This window comes from Rattus norvegicus, chromosome 1, assembly GCF_036323735.1.
Source record: "Rattus norvegicus strain BN/NHsdMcwi chromosome 1, GRCr8, whole genome shotgun sequence".
Taxonomy (NCBI): Eukaryota; Metazoa; Chordata; class Mammalia; order Rodentia; family Muridae; genus Rattus; species Rattus norvegicus.
In genome coordinates this window covers 210,115,368-210,135,859 of record NC_086019.1, presented here as the reverse complement: position 1 = coordinate 210,135,859, position 20,492 = coordinate 210,115,368, and the positions used below count along the sequence as shown (strand labels likewise).

Sequence of the window (20,492 nt, the reverse complement as noted above, 5' to 3'; positions counted from 1 at the left end):
TGTCATTTGGGACTGGTATTCCACCTGACAACATCCTTAAGTTCATTCCCATGATGATGGTGGTGATGATGACGATACTCTTTCTCCTCCTCCTCCTCCTCTTCTTAGTTCGTCTTTCTTGTCTGCTCCTCCTCCTCTTCTCTTATTATTATATTTAATCTTTTTTTTTTTACAGTCCAGTAGTTAGCCCCCTTCCATTCTGCCCTCTGACAGTTCCTCATCCCATCCCTCCTCCCCAGTCTCCCACAGGATGCCCCTACCTCACCCCCCCCACCAGAGGGAGGGGTCTGGGGGGAGGGGGAAGGGAAATGATCAGGTATTGGGAGAAAAAGAGGAGTGAAGCCTCGAGAGCCAGCAGAATAAATGGAAATATGCAACCTCAGGAGGTGTGTGTGTGGGCTGGTGGTGGGGACCCTCCAGAATGTACCAGAGGCCTGGGAGGTAAGAGAATCTCAGGACTCAAAGGGAGGGACCTTAAATGAAGTGCCTAGCAGTGCGGAGAGGGAACTTGAAGAGTCCACCTCCAGCAAAAAGACAGGGCATCAAGTGAGGGGATAGGGTTGCCATCCCACAGTCAAAAACATTGAGCCACAATTATTCTGTCTAGAAACTTCAGGGACAAAAATGGAGAAGAGACTGAGGGAAAGGAGGTCCAGTGACTGGCCCAAATTGGATCCAGCTCAAGGGGAGGCTCCAAGACCTGACACTATTACTGAGCTATGGTGTGCTTACAAAAAGGAGCCTATCATGACTGCCTTCTGAGAGGCCCAACAAACAGCTGACTGAGACAGATACCGATATTTACACCCAACCAATGAACTGAAAGCAGGGACCCCTTTGGTTTAATTAGGGAAAAGCTGGAAGAAGTTGAGGGCAACCCCACAGGATTTCTTCTTTTAAAGCTAAAGAATTTTCCATAATTTCTGGGCATTGTGACACACATGCCTATAATCTCACTACTTGGTAGGTGCAAGGGAATCAGGAGTTTAGGGTCATTCTCAGCAAATTTGAGGCCACCCTGAGCTATACAGATCTTGTCTCAGAAAGCCAAAGAGAAACTAGGAAGAGAAAAAGGAGTGTGGAAAGGGTGGGGTGGGAGAAGGATGGACAGACAGATGGACTCTGAAGGAATGAGCTGGTACAGCTTAAACAACATGTCTCTGCTATATGTTGAGGGGAACGACTGGATATTTGTGTTTACTTCAGCAGCACAGGACAGCAGCCTCTGATTTCCTTGCTGTTTGGAAAGGCTTTTTTTTTTCTCTCTTGTCAGCAGCTCTGAAGCGATACACTCTAAACCATGCCACATGCATGTGGGTGTGCATGAGCACACACTCTGTCTCCTTCCCTACGGTTTTCCTGGGTTCTTTGTAGAGTTTTGAGCAGTCTCTGCTGTTAGGCCTGGGGTGTTAACTCAGAGAAGGACTGTCACACATCCTTAGATTACAGAGTTCCTTCCTCTGTAGTCTGAGCTCTGCAGTAACGCTCTCTCTCACCCAACCGACTGGTCCCAGAACTTTGCATATAGTAAGCAGGAAAAGTAACTGTTGGGTAGAATTTTTGTATGTACTTTGAATAATATTTCTATTGGGAACTCTTCCTAGGAATGGAGCTGCTAGATGAAAACCCACAAGTGTCCCATTCTACTCCAGTGATTGTACCAGCCCCACCCCCAGTGACACCATGTTAACTTTTCTTCCATAGCAGCTACTTCTCATCTGCTAGTCTTGTTTTGAAAAATAATTTCCATTTTGAGTGTATGCAAGGTTTGCCCCAGCTCAAATAGATCTCCCACCTCAGTTTCTCGAGTGTCTGGAATGATAGACACACCCCACCACACTCAGCCTCAGAAAGACCCACTTGTTAAACTAAAGGACTAAAGGCTGCAAATGATAATCCTCCCCTCATTACAGCACCCACCTGGTCCGCCAACTTTGACGTCCCAATGGAAACAACCCATGGCGCTCCCTTAGACTCGGTGGGATCTGATGTCTGGAGCACAGAAGAGCCAATGCCAACTAAAGAGACAGGCTGGGCTTCTTTCTCAGAGTTCACATCCTCCCTGAGGTGAGCAAGTCGTGTGTTTTCTTAGAGTCCTTTCAGAGGGAAGTGCGTGTAATGTGAGCATATGCTCTGCACCTTGTTTCACCTCTGAGTTGAATGAGGATTAAGATTGAGCAGAGGGTTGGTCATACTGGCCCAGCTGAGTACCTCAGCAAAACAGAAGCTGCCCTGGGAAGATTGGCTCCAGGGTGCTTGAGCAGGATAGAAGGGAAGATGGCAGGTGCCTCTATGGCTACGGAGCTTTAAAAGATCCACGGGTGGACTGAGGGAGTAAGAGTGGGCGCCTGACTGACACCTGTGGAAGGGCTCAGCTCTAAGGACAAGCTGACTGGGCTGTGCACATGAGCCTGTGTCTCATTTGCCACCATCTCTAGAGTGCTGACAGGTCACTGTCATTGCCATTCCTGGTGTTTATTTTACTCAGTGACAGAGACCTTATTTCAGAATTTTCCTGAGTAGCTTTGTCAATGTTTGAATATTAACATGAGGATTTCATGTTTCATTTTGTGTAACCAAGGTCTGTTCACACTGCTGACATCTGAATTTTCTCTTTTCTGAAAGCACAAAGGAGTCTTTAAGGAGTAATTCTCCTGTGGAAATGGAAACCAGCACTGAACCAGTGGGCCCCTTGACACCTGGTGCGGCTGCCTTGGCCAGTCAGCCAGAGGGTGAGTGCAGTGTGCCAGTGTGCTCACAGTAGGTAGGGAAGACCAGATTGGGCTTGGGCTCAGACCAAAAGGAGGCAGGAAGATAGGAGAGTGTCTCTGATGTCCATTGGTCATGACATGAGAAAGGAGAAGAAATTATCTTGACAGAACCACAAAACAGGGATTCTAGAAGGAGTTGGGTACCAAGCATCAATCCTGTCAATGTTGAGGATAGGTAAGTATCTCTCTTAGGGTTTTTTACTGCTGTGAAGAGACACTATGACCAAGGCAAGTCTTTTTTTTTTTTTTTTTTTTTTTTTTTTTTTTTTTTTTTTTGGTTCTTTTTTTCGGAGCTGGGGACCGAACCCAGGGCCTTGCGCTTCCTAGGCAAGCGCTCTACCACTGAGCTAAATCCCCAGCCCCTTCAAGGCAAGTCTTATAAAGGACAAAACTGAATTGGGACTGGCTTACAGGTTCAGAGATCTAGTCCATTATCATTAGGCCCAAACATGGCAGCATCCAGGCTGGCATGGCGCAGGAGGAGCCGAAAGTTCTACATCTTCATCTGAAGGCTACTAGCAGAATACTGGCTTCCAGACAGCTAGGATGAGGGTCTTAAAACCTACGCCCACAGTGACACACCTACTCTAACAGGGCCACACCTTCTAATAGTGCCACTCCCTGGGCCAAGCATATACAAATCATCACAGTATCTAAACCCAGAGAGAGGAGGAAGCATAGTGCCCAGGGTAGAAAAGACCAGACTAGATACTGTGCCTCCATCCTGTGCCTGAATACTCTCTGGAGTTCTACTGAGGCACATGGGGGTATGAACCTGGTCTCGGTTGTGGGCCTGCTTTTTCCTCCCTATATGAAGTGGTCACGGGTGTCTGAATCCCAGGGGGTTGTATTGCTGCTCAGAATATTTACCTGTGCTCCTTGGACTGACCCTGAACCGTTTACAGACTGGTGAAGAACCATTTGGGAACGTGAAATGAGCAGTGTGTGGTAGGAATTGGATGTGTGTGGAGGCAAGAACCTCAGGAAGGAGCAAAGCAGCGAGTTTCTGGGAAAAGAAAGAGGAAGTGAGTAGAGGCCCCAGAACAGAACCAGAAAAGTGATAAGGACATCATCACTCTGAACATTTGAGTCCATAAAAGTTGTGTCAGAACTTCATTGCCTGGTATTCTAGTTTGATTTTATTGCTGTGATAAGAATTCTAACCAGAAGCAGCATAGGGAAGGAAAAGCTCACTTGACCTACAGCTCCATGTTATTCAGTCATCATGTTAGGGAGCAGAGCAGGACCTCAACCAGCTGGCCACTGTGAGCCAACCTTCCTCTCTTGTTTGTACAGTAGAGAGCCTGGCCCACAGTAGGCTAGGTCCTCCTCTATCAGTTAACATCCATATCATCCCCACAGACTCAACTAGAGCTATTGAGTTGACTCTGTGAACTGTAGCAGCTTAATATTTAAAACAACATTGTAGCTGATTTGATGGCTAAGGAGCTAGAGAGGCACAGAATGGTCTCCTCTCCCTGGGTTTGTACAGATTCTAAGTCAGGGTGGGAACACTGGGTTCAAATCTAGAAATCTGACAAGTCCAAGATCATAACCACGGAGCATACCATTGCTGTTGTAGAACAAAGGAAAGATTCCCAGGCCCATTCTCCTGTGTTGTGGAGTGGGCATAGGAGCAGTGGGAGGAAGCTTGGGACCATATGGACACAGAGCTAGGAATGGTCTTTGGAACTTGCAGCCCTCCATGGAGGAAGACCTATGAGCGAGCCACCCTAGTGGACATTTATAAGTTAGGTGCCCATCAAGAATGTAGTCAGGCAGAGCTGCCACTCCTAACATCTCGAAGTAGTAGGTAAGACTAAGGCGTGGGAGTCTAAGTAGAAAGGAGACTGAGCTCCGGGGTAGGTTTGCTAGATGTGACCATCCACTGTACACTTGCAGCACCAGGCAGCGTGGCTATGGAAGCCAGCTCAGATGGGGAAGAGGATGCTGAGAGTACAGACAAGGTAACTGAGACCGTGATGAATGGCGGCATGAAGGAAACACTCAGCCTCACTGTAGACGCCAAGACAGAGACTGCAGTCTTCAAAAGGTAACCAGGGCCTGGGGCTCCTATGGTGACAGCTTGTCGGGAGGAAATGGGCAAGAAACGGAACATGAACATTTTTAGATTCATTTGAGTACTCAAAGGCTACCTTGCTATCTTTCTAATATCTCCATTAATATTAACCAAGAGATGGAGAGTTTGGACCCCCTAAAGTGCATTTCTCCTTGTGTGTGTTGTCTTCACAGTCTAGCAAATTAACAGTGCTCAGGTAATTGACACAGCTTTACTCATGATAAAAACTTACATGGACAGAGGCTGCAGATGCTACTTGTCTATTCAGGCCTCAGTAGCATACAGATAGACTGACTGTGACTGTAATACAACCATTGTAATTGAGCAGCAGTGGGATACTGCTCATAAAACACCACACTGGATTTGAGAATAGCAGACTCAGCTCTACAACTCATGGGGTAGAAAAGCAGTCAGAATAGAAATTTAAATCTGGAAACTGTAGAGGGTACCAGCAACACTTCCATCAAGATTTGGGCCTGATCACAGAGGTTCACTGCCTCATGAGGGTACCATAAGACAAAACCATGAGCTAGAGAAACAGATTATAGGCATACATACATATATGGCACTACGATCAACACTCTTCTACTAAAAGCTTACAAACGAGGGGCTGGAGAGGTAGCTCAGTTGGTAAAGGGCTTCCCCTTGCAAGAGTGAGGACTTGTGTTTGATCCTGAGCCCTCACGTATAATAAGATGGGAATGGTGGCACACTCTTGGGGAGGCAGAAACAGGAGGAGCCCATGGCTCGTTGGCCAGGCAGCCTAAACTACTTGTTAGACCCCAAGTCCCAGTGTGAATAACTACAAAAACAAGGTGAATGACTCCTTAAACACTTAGGGTTGAGCTCTGGCCTCCATGTGCATGCACGCACACTCACATATGTGCACATACACAAATCGATACACTTATGTACATGTGAGTTAAACGGCTCAGCGGGTAAAAGAACTTACCATGCAAGTTTGATGACTGGATTTTAGTCTCCAGAGCCCATGGAAGAAGGAGAGAACAGAATCCTGAAAGTTGTCCTCTAAGACACATAAGTATACCTCACACATACACATGATATTAAATAAAGTATTTTTTAAAAAAGTTTAACAAACAAAACGCAGCCAACTTTTTCCCATTTTAGTTTATGTGTATGGATGTTTTTACCTGCATATTAGGTCTTCATCACATGTGTTCAGAGACCAGGAAAGGGAGGGTTTCAGGTCCCCTGAGACTGGCACGGTAGATGGTTGTAAGCCACATTATGAGTGCTGGAAATAGAACATAAATCCCCTGGAAGAGTGATCAGTTCTCTCAGCCAACTCTCTCTAGCCCTCAAAAAAAAATACTAAAAACAAAACAAACAAAAATTACACACATACACAAAACCATGATTGTTTGTTTATTTATTATATTTTATTTATTATAACAAAGATTTCTTTAGAGACGTTTGAAGATTACATAAGCAAGTCCAAACATTACACACCATTACCAGACAGCTTAGTACAACAGAGACATCTGCCAGGTCAGATTAGCCTTTAGGTTCAGTAAGAGTTCTTAGAAGGAATTTGTTCTAAATAATCTTACAGTATAGGTAGAAATTCAAGGTTTCTAGTTTGCCTAAACCATAGTTACAAAAAACCATAGTTACAAGACCTGCCCGTCACCTGTGCAGTCATCTACAAACACATGGACATTGAAGCTGTGATGTCACTGCCCTTGAAGAATGGACGCAGTAATGGAGGTAAAGAAGGTAGGGCCACTCTGTGTTAGAGCCTAGCATGCAGGAGGCCGTGTTCATCCCCAGTGGCATTGTAAGAAGTAAGGAAAAACCCAGCCCGCTGAGTAACTTTTAAAGCAACTGCAGGAAGATTAGGAAAAGAATACATGTACAAGCGGGGCTTCCACGATTCCACAGGTAAAGTGCTTACTGCATACGTGTGAGGACTTTAATTTGGATCCCCAACATCCATGTAAAAGGTTAGCACAGCTGTATGCAACTGTGATCCCAAAGGACAGGTAGATCCTAACTGTCGGCAGGCTTAGCTTGAATAGTGAGCTTCAGGTTCATGGAGAGACAGTGGCCCAGATACTGTGAGGAGCAGTTAAGACTTTCAGCATCACCTTTGGTCTTCACAGTGCATGTATGAGCAAGTACACAGTCATATGTCACACCCACTTAAAAGAGATTCCAGCTATGCATAGTGGCACATGCCTGGCGTCTCAGCTCTAGGGAAATTCAGGCCACAAAATCACTGTTACTGTCTTGCTGTGTATTGTCTAAAACACATTCGTAAGAGAATGTAGATATACTTCAGTGTCAGTACCCATTCACTAGGTGCTTTGCCTCCAAGCAGCTCTCTCCTCTCAGGAACGCTGTGAGGTACAGCTATGAGTCTTGTCTGTATTTGCCAGGTGAGGAGCCAGGCACTAGAGCCAGATAGTCTACCCAGAGTCTCATGGGAATCAACGGAGGAAAAGGTAGAATATACTTCTGACCTTTGGGCAGAAAAGCATTTCTTTTCAAAACAAGTAAGGGTGGCTGGGGAGACAGCTCTGTGGTTAAGAATACTCTCTGCTCTTCCAGGTGACCCAAGGTCAGTTCCTGGCACCCATGTCAGGCAGCCCATAACTGTCTGTGACTCAACCTCCAGGAATCTGATGCCTCTGGCTTCCTAGGGTACCTGCGCTCATGTGCACACACTCAAATATAGACAAGCACACCTACTCATAATTTAAACTTAAAAAATTATGAAAACAACCAGCGCAGTTGTATTGCATGCCTTAATCCCAGTACTGCTCTACAAAGTAAATTCCAAGACAGCCAGGGCTACACAGAGAAACCCTGGAAGGGGGTTCAGGGGAGAGAACAAACGGAGGAGGGGCTCTTAGCCCCCTGAACCTTCCCTATAGCCCCTCCTCTGTTCATATGTTTGTAAGTGAGGGTTCTTTGCTGATACAAAAATGGCCCATGTTTTGTTTTGTTTTTTTCTCCTGGGTATACCACCCTGAGAAATGCCAGAGCTGGTGGTTAATGTTCCTGGCAGCCTTTGTGGCTGTAGGGAGCCACGGAGAGATGCATGTTTGCTGTGGGCATAGTGCCTTTGCTCAGTAGCATGTGGCACTTCAGATGTGCAGTATTCAAACAGACAGACTTTGTATTCAGGCGAAGTCTGATGGCTTGGAGTAAACACGTAGTGATGGGTATGTGCATTAGAGTAGTTACCTTAGAGGGAAAGGAGTAGAAGAGGGGTGAGAAAGGGAGTTGACAAGTCTTGGGGATGAGTGTAGTGTGGTGGGATAGTACATGTTTAGCATGCTGATGCCCTGGCTTCTCCACCAGCACTGTGGAAAGCCTGGGTGTCAGACCTGTGCCAGCCCTGTAAGTTGTGATTAGCCTGGTAAGCTGCCCCAAAGTCAGGAAATCCATGTGCAAGTCCAGTCCAAGGCTTGGTCTGAAGAGACATGCCTTCCTTTTGGAATCTCTTTCAATTGAGTAAAGTGTGAATTCAGGTAGAGCAGAGCACAGCTAAGCTTCCAGCTCCAAGAGTCAGGAATGTACCTGCTGTCTCTCCACCAAGAGCTGCCCACAGGCAACTGGCTCCCATTCTCTGCTGTTCCTGCTCTTGGCTCCTTGTTCCTTCCTAGTGTCTGCTCTTGGCTTGCACTGCTGGAGCGCAGCAGAAGGCTTTCCACCTGGCTTAGCAATGGGTCCCTCTTGCCTGGGGCAAGGCTGCAAGCCAGGAGCACGTGCGAGTGGTGGGCCTGCCTTGAGCGCACGGTGGAACTAAAGGCTCCTGTTCCTTCAAACAGGTTCTCTTCACACCTCCACCGACTCTGCGGGGTGCCATGTGCAGTCGTGGACATGTTTCCCCAATTCCTCATTTCTAGGAGTGTTCTGAAACTCTTGTACGTTTCTTTTTCTGTTTTGCACACTTGGCCTCAGAGTGTTGAAGTCCTACCGGTATGTACGGTGACACGGACCGCTCTTTCTCAGACACCAGCCACATTACATTGTCCCTCTCAGTTCCCACCTGCGTGTGGCCCTTTCCTCTCGTGGTTCCCCAGTCACTGTCTGCATTTCTGTGATCCTTCCACCCTGAGCATGCTCAGTCAGCCCCAGGGCTTGCCACCGTGGCAGTCATGACTTCAGAGCCATTTGCATGTGACCTCATCCTCTGGCCCTGGACATTGTGCCTGGTATGTAATGCACCTATCTTCTTCTCTCCTGTAGTGAGGAAGAAAAACTTTCTACCTCTCAAGATGCTGCTTGCAAAGACACAGAAGAGACCCCTGAGTCAGCAGAGGCCAAGTGCACAGCTCCCCGGACCCCCAACAGTAGTCCCGAGCAAAGGTAACCACCCTGCCTGCACCCTCTGAAGGCTCTACCCTGCCTCTGCTTGATATTGGGAGGCAGAAGGGAGTCAACAGTTAAGGGTGGGGGCTTGAACTTTAGAGTGCCCAAGCCAAACTCAATTTTTCGAGGCCATGCTTTGAATGGTGTTGAGCCCTCCAGCATTGGAGTCCCCAGTGATCCTGTGAACTGCCTCATTCCTCATCACATTTGTGATACCAGAGGACTTGTCTGAGGCCCTTTGCCGTGTACTGCTAAATACTTCAGTCCTAGAATGAGTGCCCCCATGGGCTCAATCCTTAAAGGGCTGATACCTATGGGTGGGCGTGACTTAGTGATGTGACCCCACTGCCAAAGTCATGTGATTTGGATGTGGTGTTTTCTTTCTAGTCACCTTTTGCTTAGATTGAGCAAGCAGTCTGAAGGGATAGGCCAAGCCACGGCCTCAGCTGCAGAGGGCCCACGCCCATACACTCAGCCCAGAAGGTAGAGCCAGGTGGCCAAGGATTTGCGTGACCCTGCATGAAAAGATGAGGGAGCATACGCCCTGGACAGCAAGGAACTTTGTTCAGCTCCTCTCAGAGCTCACTTTTCGGATAAAGAAGAGATGAGACGTATAGTCCTTCTGGAAGGACTAACATGTCCATTAAAGCAATTGCAAAGGCATTAAGCTGTCTCCTGGCTATTCTCCCCGGTGGGATGTGCTCTGCAGAGTCAGTGGCTAGGAACCTGTGGGGACACTCTATTCCTGGTCTGGAAGCCCCTATTCATGGCAGCTCTCTGCACTGTTTGTGTTCAGAAATTCTAGTCAAAATGAAGTATGGATTTGTGATCTTTTTGTCTACAAAGTCAATTGTAAGTACTGTGTGAGCAGGTTACCCTTACGAAGGCTTGGGGAGAAAAGGCGCTGGCTAGGTTTCACGCTATTTGGGAAGGCCTCCTTTCCCTGGGTTTGCATCAGCCCCTGAAACATGGATTGGGGAGTTTGTTCTTAGTATATTAGAAGTCATACAAGTGGCTGTGGATTGCTCTTTTGCTATATAGTGAAGACTTCCTTGCCAAAGGGTAGCCACTTAGGTTCCTTTTGAGCTGTTCATATGGCATGAAGGATTCTGCCCTTCCTTACCCAGCCCTGGCCAGAACAGGAGTCACTGGTGAAGCCACAGTAGACCGGTATCTTGTAGCTCAAAGAATATACTTAAGGGGAGACTATTGGGCTGTGTACAGAAAGGTGGTGGGGGTCAAGGCTTTGGCCCCTGAACAGCCGCATTGAGCTGGTACCAAAGGAGCTTAGTGTGCTGCCAGCCCTCTTGTTGGAAGCAGCTGGTAGCGTGGGAAAGAGCACAAATGGCCACCTTTGCCAGCCTCACTCTTGCCAGGACCATTCTTCACTTGAGTCTGAGGACTTTGCATTACCACCATATCTGACTGCACAGTTGTTGTGCTAGTGTTGTGCACACATCATACTTATAAGCCCTGGATGGGCATTATTGTCCCCATATTTAAAAGCATACAGCTTGTGAACTGCAGGTGCACCTGCACTCTGCTTTGTCTTGCTCTAGAACCCTCAGTCCCTAGGCCTCATACAGTGAGGCACCATCATGTGTAATTAGAGTACAATATTGGGGCACCTCCTGGTTCCTATTCTGGCTGGCAGGCCTCCAGCAGGGAAGGTAGTCCAGTTAAAAAGTATTTTTGTGCTTCTGGCCACAGCTGGGCTAAATGTGTTCAAATGCCTTAGGCTGTGGTTTTGACAGAAGACCCATTTCTGCTCCCTCTCTTGAGCTGCTTTCTGTCTGTGCTGCTTCTGTTTTGTGAGAGTCAGCATCTGACTGTGTCCCTTTGTTCACGGTAGTTATCCCCTTCACAGATCTTTTCCTTCCCATTTCCTAGCAGAGCTCTGCTTTCCAGGTGGAAGTCAGTTGCACCCACATAGGACAGCAGAGTTTCTGAAGCGCGCGGCTGGGACCAGCAGTGCGAAAGCAAAACTGCCCTGTGGACCGAACACACTGCGTGCAGTTCTGAGAAGCTGAGTCGGAGCTTCTACCACCACTGCCAGCCCTGTGCCCTGTGCCCTGTGCCCTGTGTGCAGGATGGGCAAAGCTAACTTCTCCCCCCTCAGCTTCCAGTGCCTCAGGTGTCTGTCTCCTCTGCAGGACCGACCAGCCAAGCATGCCAGGCGACACGTCAGTTAATGGCCCTGTATGATGAGTGACGTCCACTGCTGCTGACTGAGGACTGCAGGCCACCACCACCCAGGGCTCTGGAGGGTTCACCCAGAGCTGTCACGCCGCCACTACTGCACTCTGCAAGGGATCAGGACCAGCAACCTTTATATTCTAGATTCTAAGACATTGTACAGAGAAATTGAGACGTGTAAAAATACTGCACATTGACAAATACCAAGAATTTTTGCGTATGTTTATATTGTATTGATCTAAATCCTGGGTAGCCTGTGACACCAGACCTTGCCGCCCATGTAATAATAGTAACGATACATAGTTCAGATGGTTGTAAGAATAGTTTTATAAAGTGACTACACAGATCTATTGTATTCGAAACATAACTATTTGACAATTATTAGTGTGACCAAAGTATTAGGCAGTTTTCATACATTTTCCACCTTGTACAAAATTCTGAATTCAGTTTTCTTCCAGGTTGGCACGGAGCTGTCGATGGAAAAGCCCTCTGCGTGTTATTTTGGTTGTTCTGACTTACAAAGTGATTTTGAATAAGAAATACTTGGTGTTTTTTTTTATAACCCACTTTCGATTGGTAACTGTTTTCTGTATTGTTTCAGGCGGATCAAATGCGTGAGTCTTGGTGGAGATTTAAGTATTTATTGCTACAGCTTAGTTGATGAATTGCTGTTCTTGTAAAGCCATCTGTTCTGTTAAGGTCTGGTTTGCTCAGAGCGTCTCCTTCTGCAGGTGAAACACTAGAACACTGGAGTGCACATGGCTGTGGTTAGATTCTTCTCGGGGGTGGGGGTGGTGTTTGTTTTTGTTTTTGTTTTGTTTTGATAGTTCATCCGCCTTTTAACCCATTCACCAAAATGTCCCTTGTCGGCAAGTATCACTAATGGCCATTTCAGCGTGGTCTGCACCCACACTGCTGTGTCACAGAGGTGAGTCTGGAAGTGCTCATGCTGGTGACAGGGCAGAGTGTGCCCTCAAGCGGGCTGGCTGTCACAGTCAGCCTGGCATCCAAGCATGGTCCTTGTTTTACTGTACCTTGTGAGGTTTTCACTTGTAAACCAGTGGATTTTAGAACTGGTTTGTGTGTATATAGTGATTATGGATACTAATTCAGTGTAATTTATAATTTTCTATGTCAGCGTAAACACACCCTAGCCTCCTCCAGCAGCTGAAGCAACGGCCTGTGCACTGCCGCGGCGTCTGGTGAAGGGCTCAGTCACCTCGCCTCTTGCACTTTTAGATGCAGATCAGTTTTTCATTCTATGATAGAAAATATTCACATATTTTTACATCATTTGTTTTTTCCTGACCAGTATTTAAAACCAAAAGGATATTCTGAAAAATGGCCAACAAGTTTTTTAGAACCAGCATCCCAAGCAGTGTGCCTACATGACATCGTGTATGGAGATAGAGACAAGTGTTCAATGCCTTACTCCTTACTCGCTTCTCACTGTACACAGTGCAAGGGACCACCTCAGGTGGCCGAGGCAGGCCTGGTCACCAGGCTCAGTGGGCAGCAGGAGGCCCTGGGACTGGTGGCGAGGGGCTCGGTGGCCTGTGCGTGCCCGCTCAGGACCCTTCAGTCACAGCTCCTTCTGAAGAGACTGTGTTCTCTGGAACCTGGTGCCACCAGAGGACAGGGCTCCTTCTGCTCGTCTCAGGGATGGTTGACCTGCGTGGCCCAGGACCTCACATTGCTAGCGGATGGCATGCTCCTGTCTCACCTGGTGACAAGCCTTGCTGACCACAGCCAGGATTTGGCTCCTTGCCAGCCCACACTGCCTCCTTGCTGTGGATTGGGCTGGCTTTTCTATCCCACTGTCCACTGGGAAAGGAACACTTGGGTGTTGTGCTTGGGAAAGGACTTAGGTTTGCTTGTCTCGGGGAGAGGCTGTGAGGGTGAAAGGGACAAGGTGTGTTGGGTTGGAGGGTGCCAGCCAGGGCTTGTGATGAGTTCCTGCTCCTTTTCATTTCTGTGTATTGGCCGAATGAATTGCAAGACTAACAGATGTCTACAGTACAATACCTGTATTACAAGTAATAACAAAATAAAGCCTGATGCTTTGTTTCTAGAAAGTTCCTCCTGAGCCTTTTTGGGGTTCTAGTAGCCACATTGTGAGCCTGTGCCAAGAGTCGTCCTCAGCTTTCATCTGTTCTTGGCTCTTGGGCATGCTGCTGAAGAAACACAGTCACGACCCGCACCACCTTCAGCCACCAGCGCCAGACACATGGTGCTCGGTACAGTTTGGCAAAGAGGGAACCAACACCACCTGCCATCTTGAGATAGTCTGCCCGGTCCTCCAGCATGGCAGCTTTCCCTATGGCTCATTCCCTGCCTGGCCTGCTGTTAGTGCCAACAAACACCATCAGTGACAGTTCTGTGAAGTCCCGCTGCCTCCGTAAGAGCAGTCCCCGCTAAGCACATGGTGCAGGAGGAGGGACAACTTTTCGTTGTTTTTTTCAAAACCATGTCTCTCTATAGCCCTGACTGTCCTGGAACTTGATGTGACCAGGCTGACCGTAAACTCACAGATCCTCCTGGCTCTGCCTTCAGTCTTCTGGGTTAGATGGTGTCTGACAGTGCACCTGGCTAAGGTGAGAAATAACTTTTAAACTGCCCTCTGATCTCACACGCACTCACACATACAAAATACATGGTGGTATTTTTAATTGTTTTGTCTTAAGTACTAAACCAGGCTGGGGTTGGTGGCGCGTGCCTATATCCTGCACTTGGCAGCAGGCGGGTCTCTGAGCTCGAAGCCTGCCTGCTCTAGGAAACAAGTCCAGGACAGCCAGGGCTCTGTCAGACAGAGAAACCCTGTCTCAGGAAAAACAGCCGAAAGTGGACCGAAGTCCGCCTCTAATCCCAGCACCAGGCTGAGGCAGAAGGATTGTCAGTTCAGAGCCACTGTGGCTTGTCCAAACTCATTTTTTTGTGTGAGGCTGCTCATGTGCCACCATGGATGTTGTGGAACTCAAATGACAGCCTGGGAGAATTGGTTCTCTTCCTAATGCTGCGACCTTTTAATACAGTTCATTTGTGGTGACCCCCAGCCATACACTTATTTTTGTTGCTAATTCACAGCTAATTTTGCTACTGTTACAGAATGTATTTGTAATCTGATAAGCAGGATAACTGATGTGTAACCCCCGAGAAGGGTTGTTCAATCCCAGAGGGGTCATGACCCACAGATTGAGAACCACTGGGCTAAGGTATTGGATTCAAGTTGACGGGCAAGCCCCATCACCTGCTGAGCCTTCTTGCTGGCCAGGATACTTACCTCAAAAGCAGGAGTAGAAATTAATGTCATGTCATGTCTCAGTTCTCATCTCATCTATTGGCATTGAAAGTGTATTTCCCTCTTGTTGCTGCCCTAGCAAGCCCTGTGCTCTGTCCGTCAGGCACATGACTTCATATTCCTCTAGGAGTCTGCACGTGTCTCCCACATGCATCCTCCACGGTATCAACATGAGCAAGGTCATGGGCTCCTGAGAATCACAGATGTGTACCAAGGGCAAGATGGTTCCTCTGCTTGTCTTTTGGTTGGGGGTGAAGATAGGCTCATAGGTGCTGGTGGGCGGTATCTTATCAATCATGGGGAAGGTTCTACCAGAGCTGTGCTCTTGCCTCCTGTTGGCCTTTTGCTGTACTCACTCATCCTGCTGGTCCATATTTGTTCAGTGAGATGTGTTTAATTGTCCTGTGTTGGAGTCTGCTACAGCCCATGTGCCATGCTTGATAAACCTCTTGAACTTGCAAGTAAAACTGGGCAAGGCTGCTCTTGCACAGGTTCAATTCCAGCCTCCTCAGGCCATCCACAATGACATACATGCAACTCAATTTCCAGAGACTCCAACACCCTCTCCTCACCTCTCTGGGCATGGCTGACACATGGGCAAGCCACTGATGCTCATCAAACTGATGCTGGTGTGGAGAGAATGAAGCATTGCTTACCATAGACTTGCTGTAACTACCTGGCAAGAAGCAGATGAGGCACACACTGGAACACACATGTGGGCAAACATGAGTGATATGGTAACCACACCTTTATTCCCAGCACTTGGGAGGCAGAAGCAGGCAGATATCTGAGTTCGAGGCCAGTCTGGTCTACAGAACAAGTTCCAGGACAGCCAGAGCCACACAGAGAGATCCTGTCTCCAAGAATCGGGTGCAGGTGACAGCATGAAGCATTAGAACCTCTGTCATCACTACTGGAAATGATGCACCCCTTTGGGAAGTTGGTTAGCATGTGTGTTTTAATCTGTTGTGGGGGTGGTTTCTTAATTATGCAAACGACCTTATAATTTCACAGCTTATATGTCCACATGACAACATGCCCACAAAATATTTGTCCAGAGAAATTTATTGTCACTTTACTAACTGTCCAGTGGCCAGAAAACAGACAAATGACAGTGTAGTCACATACTGGAATTCTGCCCCACCCGAACCCCCAAGAATGAACTATGGTGGGTATTGTAGTGTGCCTGAACCTCAAAGTCTAATGTGAATGGAGACCCAGCATGTTCAGGTCCACCTTTCTGCAAAGCAATGGGGCAGACCACTTTATGGTACTCTAAATAAACTTGCAAAGAGGTGGTGTTTCATTTCTGCTGCCATTAGCAATGCTGCAGACCATGTTATACCTGGGTGTGATTCTGGTCTATGTGTTTTTCTGGACTCCTCAGCTGATGGGGCTGCATCCTGGTCACCTTATCAAATCTCTCTCTCTCTCTCTCTCTCTCTCTCTCTCTCTCTCTCTCTCTCTCTCTCTCTCACACACACACACACACACACACACACACACACACACACACCAGCTTCATCTCTAGACACCAAAGTCACATCAAGCCCCTCCACTTCATCCTCAGTAGGGATTCAACCCAAAAGTGAGTTTTAGAGGAATACACCATGCTCAAGCCATAGCCGGAGGCTTGGCAATAAGGGGCATGGGAGCCGATGAAGGAGGGCATGTTCCACATCTTATCCATGTTGAACTTTCTGTCAACACAAACGTTGGCAATCTCAAAATGGCCCTGTGGCCATTTCCATCTAAGGCAGAGTCTACACTTACTTCCTCTGGGGTCTAGCAAGAGGACTGCCGTTAAAGAAACAGCTGTGGTTGCTACAGATGCCCCTTCTGTGCTATGTATATGTAGCAGGTGCTTGAGACACCTGCCCAACACAGGCTTCTCTCAAGATCTCATCTCCTAAAGAAGGGCTTAGCCACCAGCACAATGGAGCAGTGGCAGCCACAGCAGTTGAGTTGACAGTTAAAAAGTAATAGCAAGGAAGCCAGATGCTTAACAGCTGAAGAACCAGTGATCAAACTCAAACGAGAGCAAGAGGCAAAGTTGAGGAAAGCTGAACAGTCCAGGCTGAAGAATAGGAAGTTGTAAAAAGCCATGGAAGGAAAGCTGCAGACCCTAGTTTCTGGAGGAATGCGGAAAAGTTGTCAAGCCTTTAGAGCCAATGAGCTGTTGTCGAGGGCTGAGCAATTCCAATGTCTACATTTATACCAAAGCTGCAGAGAATGAATCCCCTGGACCTGCACAAAAACTGTAACACTAGGTGGTGCCATACACTGGGGTTCTGTCTACTGTTCTTTGCTGTCAAACGCTAACCATACAAAAGCTGCTGGAGCTTTTAGAGCATCTCCCTGTGCATCTGTAGTTTCTGTCAGTAGCAAACAGAAGGGCCATAGCCAGGAGGCACTCCAGTTCAAGTCTAGCCTGCATACATAGTGAGACTTCAACCCACATTGTACTCAGTGGTGAAAACCGTGAAGTCGGCCGTGTCAGAAACACAGTACTTATACTGAACATTCTCATCAGAGCAGTTAAATAAGAAAAACAAAAGGCATCAAGCTTCAAAGGAAGAGCGGGAGGCAGGAGACCTCAATGGATAAAACACTTGCCATACAAGCTAGAAGACCAGAGTTCAGATCCTCGGAGGCCATAGAGATGCCAGATAGGTGTGACAGCTGGCCTTGTAGGTCAAAGGTAGGCTCCCCAGAAGAATCTGGCTAATAAGGCTGGGCCAGTGAACTCTGGATTTAACTGAGACCCTGCCTAGTGGGTAAGGTGGAAGAGTGAACAAGACCCTTGACATCAACCTCAGAGTTCCCGTGTACACGTGCCCACATACCTGTATACATGCCTGTCCCCACTCAGGAAACACACATGCATACCACATGCACTTGTTCTCTATTGCCTGGAGAACAATTCGCCATGGTTTAGGTTTTGACTAAGGTTTTAGTAAGTATAGTAAGCAAGCCAAAGTAAGAGGAAAAAGAGAAAATAAAACATCAAATCAGGTGGGGTTGGGGATTTAGCTCAGTGGTAGAGCGCTTGCCTAGCAAGCACAAGGCCCTGGGTTTTGGTACCCAGCTCGGGGGGGGGGGGGGGGGAAACAACATCAAATCAGGTACTCAAAACTTGTAGGAGAAAGTACCCGGGGAGTCCTATTAAGACAGCATATTAAATATTTGCAGACATTATGGTTTGTATACAGAAAACCCTAATATCCTATACAAAGCTACTGGAAGTAATAGATAAACTCAGCAGAGGATCAGGGCACCAAAGGAAAGACCTGCACAAATGGGGGTAGAGAGGTAGCTCAGCGGTTAAGGGTACTGGCTCTTGTGGAGAACCCAGCTTCAATTCCTAGCACCCAGCTCACAACTCGCCCTAACTCCAGTGCCAGGGGATTCAGCACTGTTTTTTCAACTTCCACAAGTAGGCATGCAGATGGTTCAAAAACATACATGCAGGCAAAACTGTCATACAGAGAGGGAGGGAGGGAGGGAAGAGAACCTGTCTGTAATTGGGAATTAAGCCCAGGGTAAGGTATGCAAGTGCTCCACCACTGAACTGCGCTCCCTTTCCTTACCCTTTCTCAGTGTCCAGTGGCTGAGTCTGAAATCTGAAGCTTTTTACAGATGTCAGGGGCTTGCTAGCTAGAAAATGCTGGCCCAGAAGCAAGGCTATCTTAAAAGCACCTTGCACTATTTCTTGTACCTTGGTAGAAGGAAGTGAAGGGTCCAGATTAGCAGTTTTTGAAAGCCTCATTCAGTTTGTGGAGAAAAGGTGCAAGCATCTTACCCTCCTTGAGTGACCTCTTGATGAAGGTAAGCGGCTTTTCTGCCCCATCTTTTCTCCCTTCAGCAAGACCTTCTACCATCCTGTGTCTGTGGTCCCCACTCGGAGCAGTGGGCTTCAGTGTGCCAGCCAGGCGAGCAGTAGGGTGTTAAGCACAGCTCATTCCCATGCTTGTAGCATCTTCTCAGACACTCTGCACCCCCACTCACCCACACACCAGGTACAGAAGGTGAGGATAGGCCTTTCCACAGAAGAGCATAACGTTAGGGGCTGAGAGTCGCCTCTACATTGGAGGGGACCCTAGGAGATGCTTCCTAGCACTTCCTTGTCTTTCTGGAGCTTCCTGACTGAGAAGGGGCATGGACTCCAGTCACCAGGGGCCCAGGCACTTCCTTCAAAGCTGTGCCAGAGGCATAGAGCCAAGCCCAAGCTGACCGATTCCAACATTCCTACGCTGCTTAGGGCTGGCCTCCCTTTTGTTTTATTTTGTTGTTCTTTGTTATCTCTTTGTTTTTGTTCACCTCCTTTTCCTTCCATGAAGCCCTGTGTATAAGGAACTTCACAAAACAGGTACAAGTGAGGGACCAGGATTCAATTTACACTGTCATGCATTGGCTGTATTTCTCTGGCTTGTGCTGAAGTCAGATGGAGTTCCAATGAAATATTAGTCTGTTTCCTTAGATTCTTAAGACCAAACTTATTTCAATTTTGTAAAAAAATATATTATTATGGTTTTAAATTATGTGCATAAGTATCTACAGAGGCCAGAAGAAGGTGATAGGTCCCCGAAACTGGAGTTATGAATTACCCAATGTATGTGCTGGGAATCAAACACCCAGGTTCTTTGTATGAGCAGCTCCTAACCACTGAGCCATCTTGACAACTCCTAGATTTCTTTCTTTTCTTTGTAAAAATATCCGCAGTATGCAGTGTATGTGAGTACCTGCCTACATGTGCATTTTGAGGCCAGAGGCGATACTGGGTATCTTCACTGTTTTCCACTTATTTTTGAGATGGAGTCTTTCTTTGAACCCAGTCCTTGCTGGTTAGCTAGACTGGCTGGTGTGAGCTGGAGGCCCTTTCTCTGCAGGCCCCTGCCCTGCTTTGTCCTTACAGGGCCCCAGCAGGCTCTTATGTGGGGGCTGGGATTAGAGTCAGGTCTTAATGCTGAGGTGGGCACCAACTGCAGCATCTCCCCGGTCCCTTATTTTTCTTTAATTCTTTTTAGTCTGTAAATTTTTGGTCAAAATAATGAGATTTGAGTCCAGCCTCTGACTTTGGGTAGAAATAGCATTCTTAACTGCCCCCAAAACGTTGACATTAGTTTATCACAATGCATGGCCTCTCTCCTGTGATGAAACAGGCAACCTACGAAAGACAGGGTTTGTTCCACCTCTGGGAAATGGTCTATCACTGAAGGGAGTCAGAGCAAGAAATCAAAGCAGGAGCCGAAGCAGAAATCATGGAGGAACACTGTTTACTACTGGCTTGTTCTCCACCGCTTGCTTCCTTATACCACTGTGGGTAAAGCCAAGCCCTCCCCCATCAGTCAACCAATGAAAAATGCCTACCGACAGGGTCACGAGCCGTTTTGGATGGAAATTGTTTCTTAGGTGAGGTCTTCCCACAGGTGTCACAAGTTTGGATCAAGCTGACAAAAAAATAAAATAGTTAGGACAATGTACTGTTGTCTCTTAAGAGTTGATCCAGGAACTAGAAAGATGACTCAGCAGCTAAGACGTAAGTGCTGCTCTCGCAAAGGACCTGAAGTCAGTTCCTAGCACCCAGTCAGGAAGCTCTGATCACATAGCAATCAAGCTCCAGTGAAATCAAGAGTACCTCCCAAGTATGTCCACAGGCCAAGCTGGTCTAGGCGGTGCCTCACTAAGACTTTCTTCCCAGGTGGCTCTAGATTGTAGCAAGTTGACAGTGAAAACCAACCGCCATACCCTCCTTACTAGCCATCCAGTACCCACATCTATGTGTGACCTAACAAACTTCTGT

General features: G+C 47.4%; 1 protein-coding gene across 17 annotated transcripts in view; it reads left to right on the top strand.

The window, feature by feature from the left end:
- Window positions 1-13,466, top strand: part of Ppp6r3 (protein phosphatase 6, regulatory subunit 3) — a 114,446-nt gene extending 100,980 nt beyond the window's left edge. For 10 of the 17 annotated variants that reach the window (XM_063264253.1, XM_039079308.2, XM_017589246.3 and 7 more), the window contains 6 exons: window positions 1,914-2,067; window positions 2,626-2,732; window positions 4,674-4,824; window positions 8,785-8,802; window positions 9,073-9,192; window positions 11,349-13,466. In XM_063264253.1, coding sequence (XP_063120323.1) covers window positions 1,914-2,067; window positions 2,626-2,732; window positions 4,674-4,824; window positions 8,785-8,802; window positions 9,073-9,192; window positions 11,349-11,400 — 602 coding nt within the window. In that variant the 3' untranslated portion in view covers window positions 11,401-13,466. The remainder of the gene's footprint in view (window positions 1-1,913; window positions 2,068-2,625; window positions 2,733-4,673; window positions 4,825-8,784; window positions 8,803-9,072; window positions 9,193-11,348) is intronic. The other 7 variants (XM_017589247.3, XM_039079344.2, XM_039079331.2 and 4 more) reach the window with 1 other exon arrangement.
- Window positions 13,467-20,492: the final 7,026 nt, after the last annotated feature.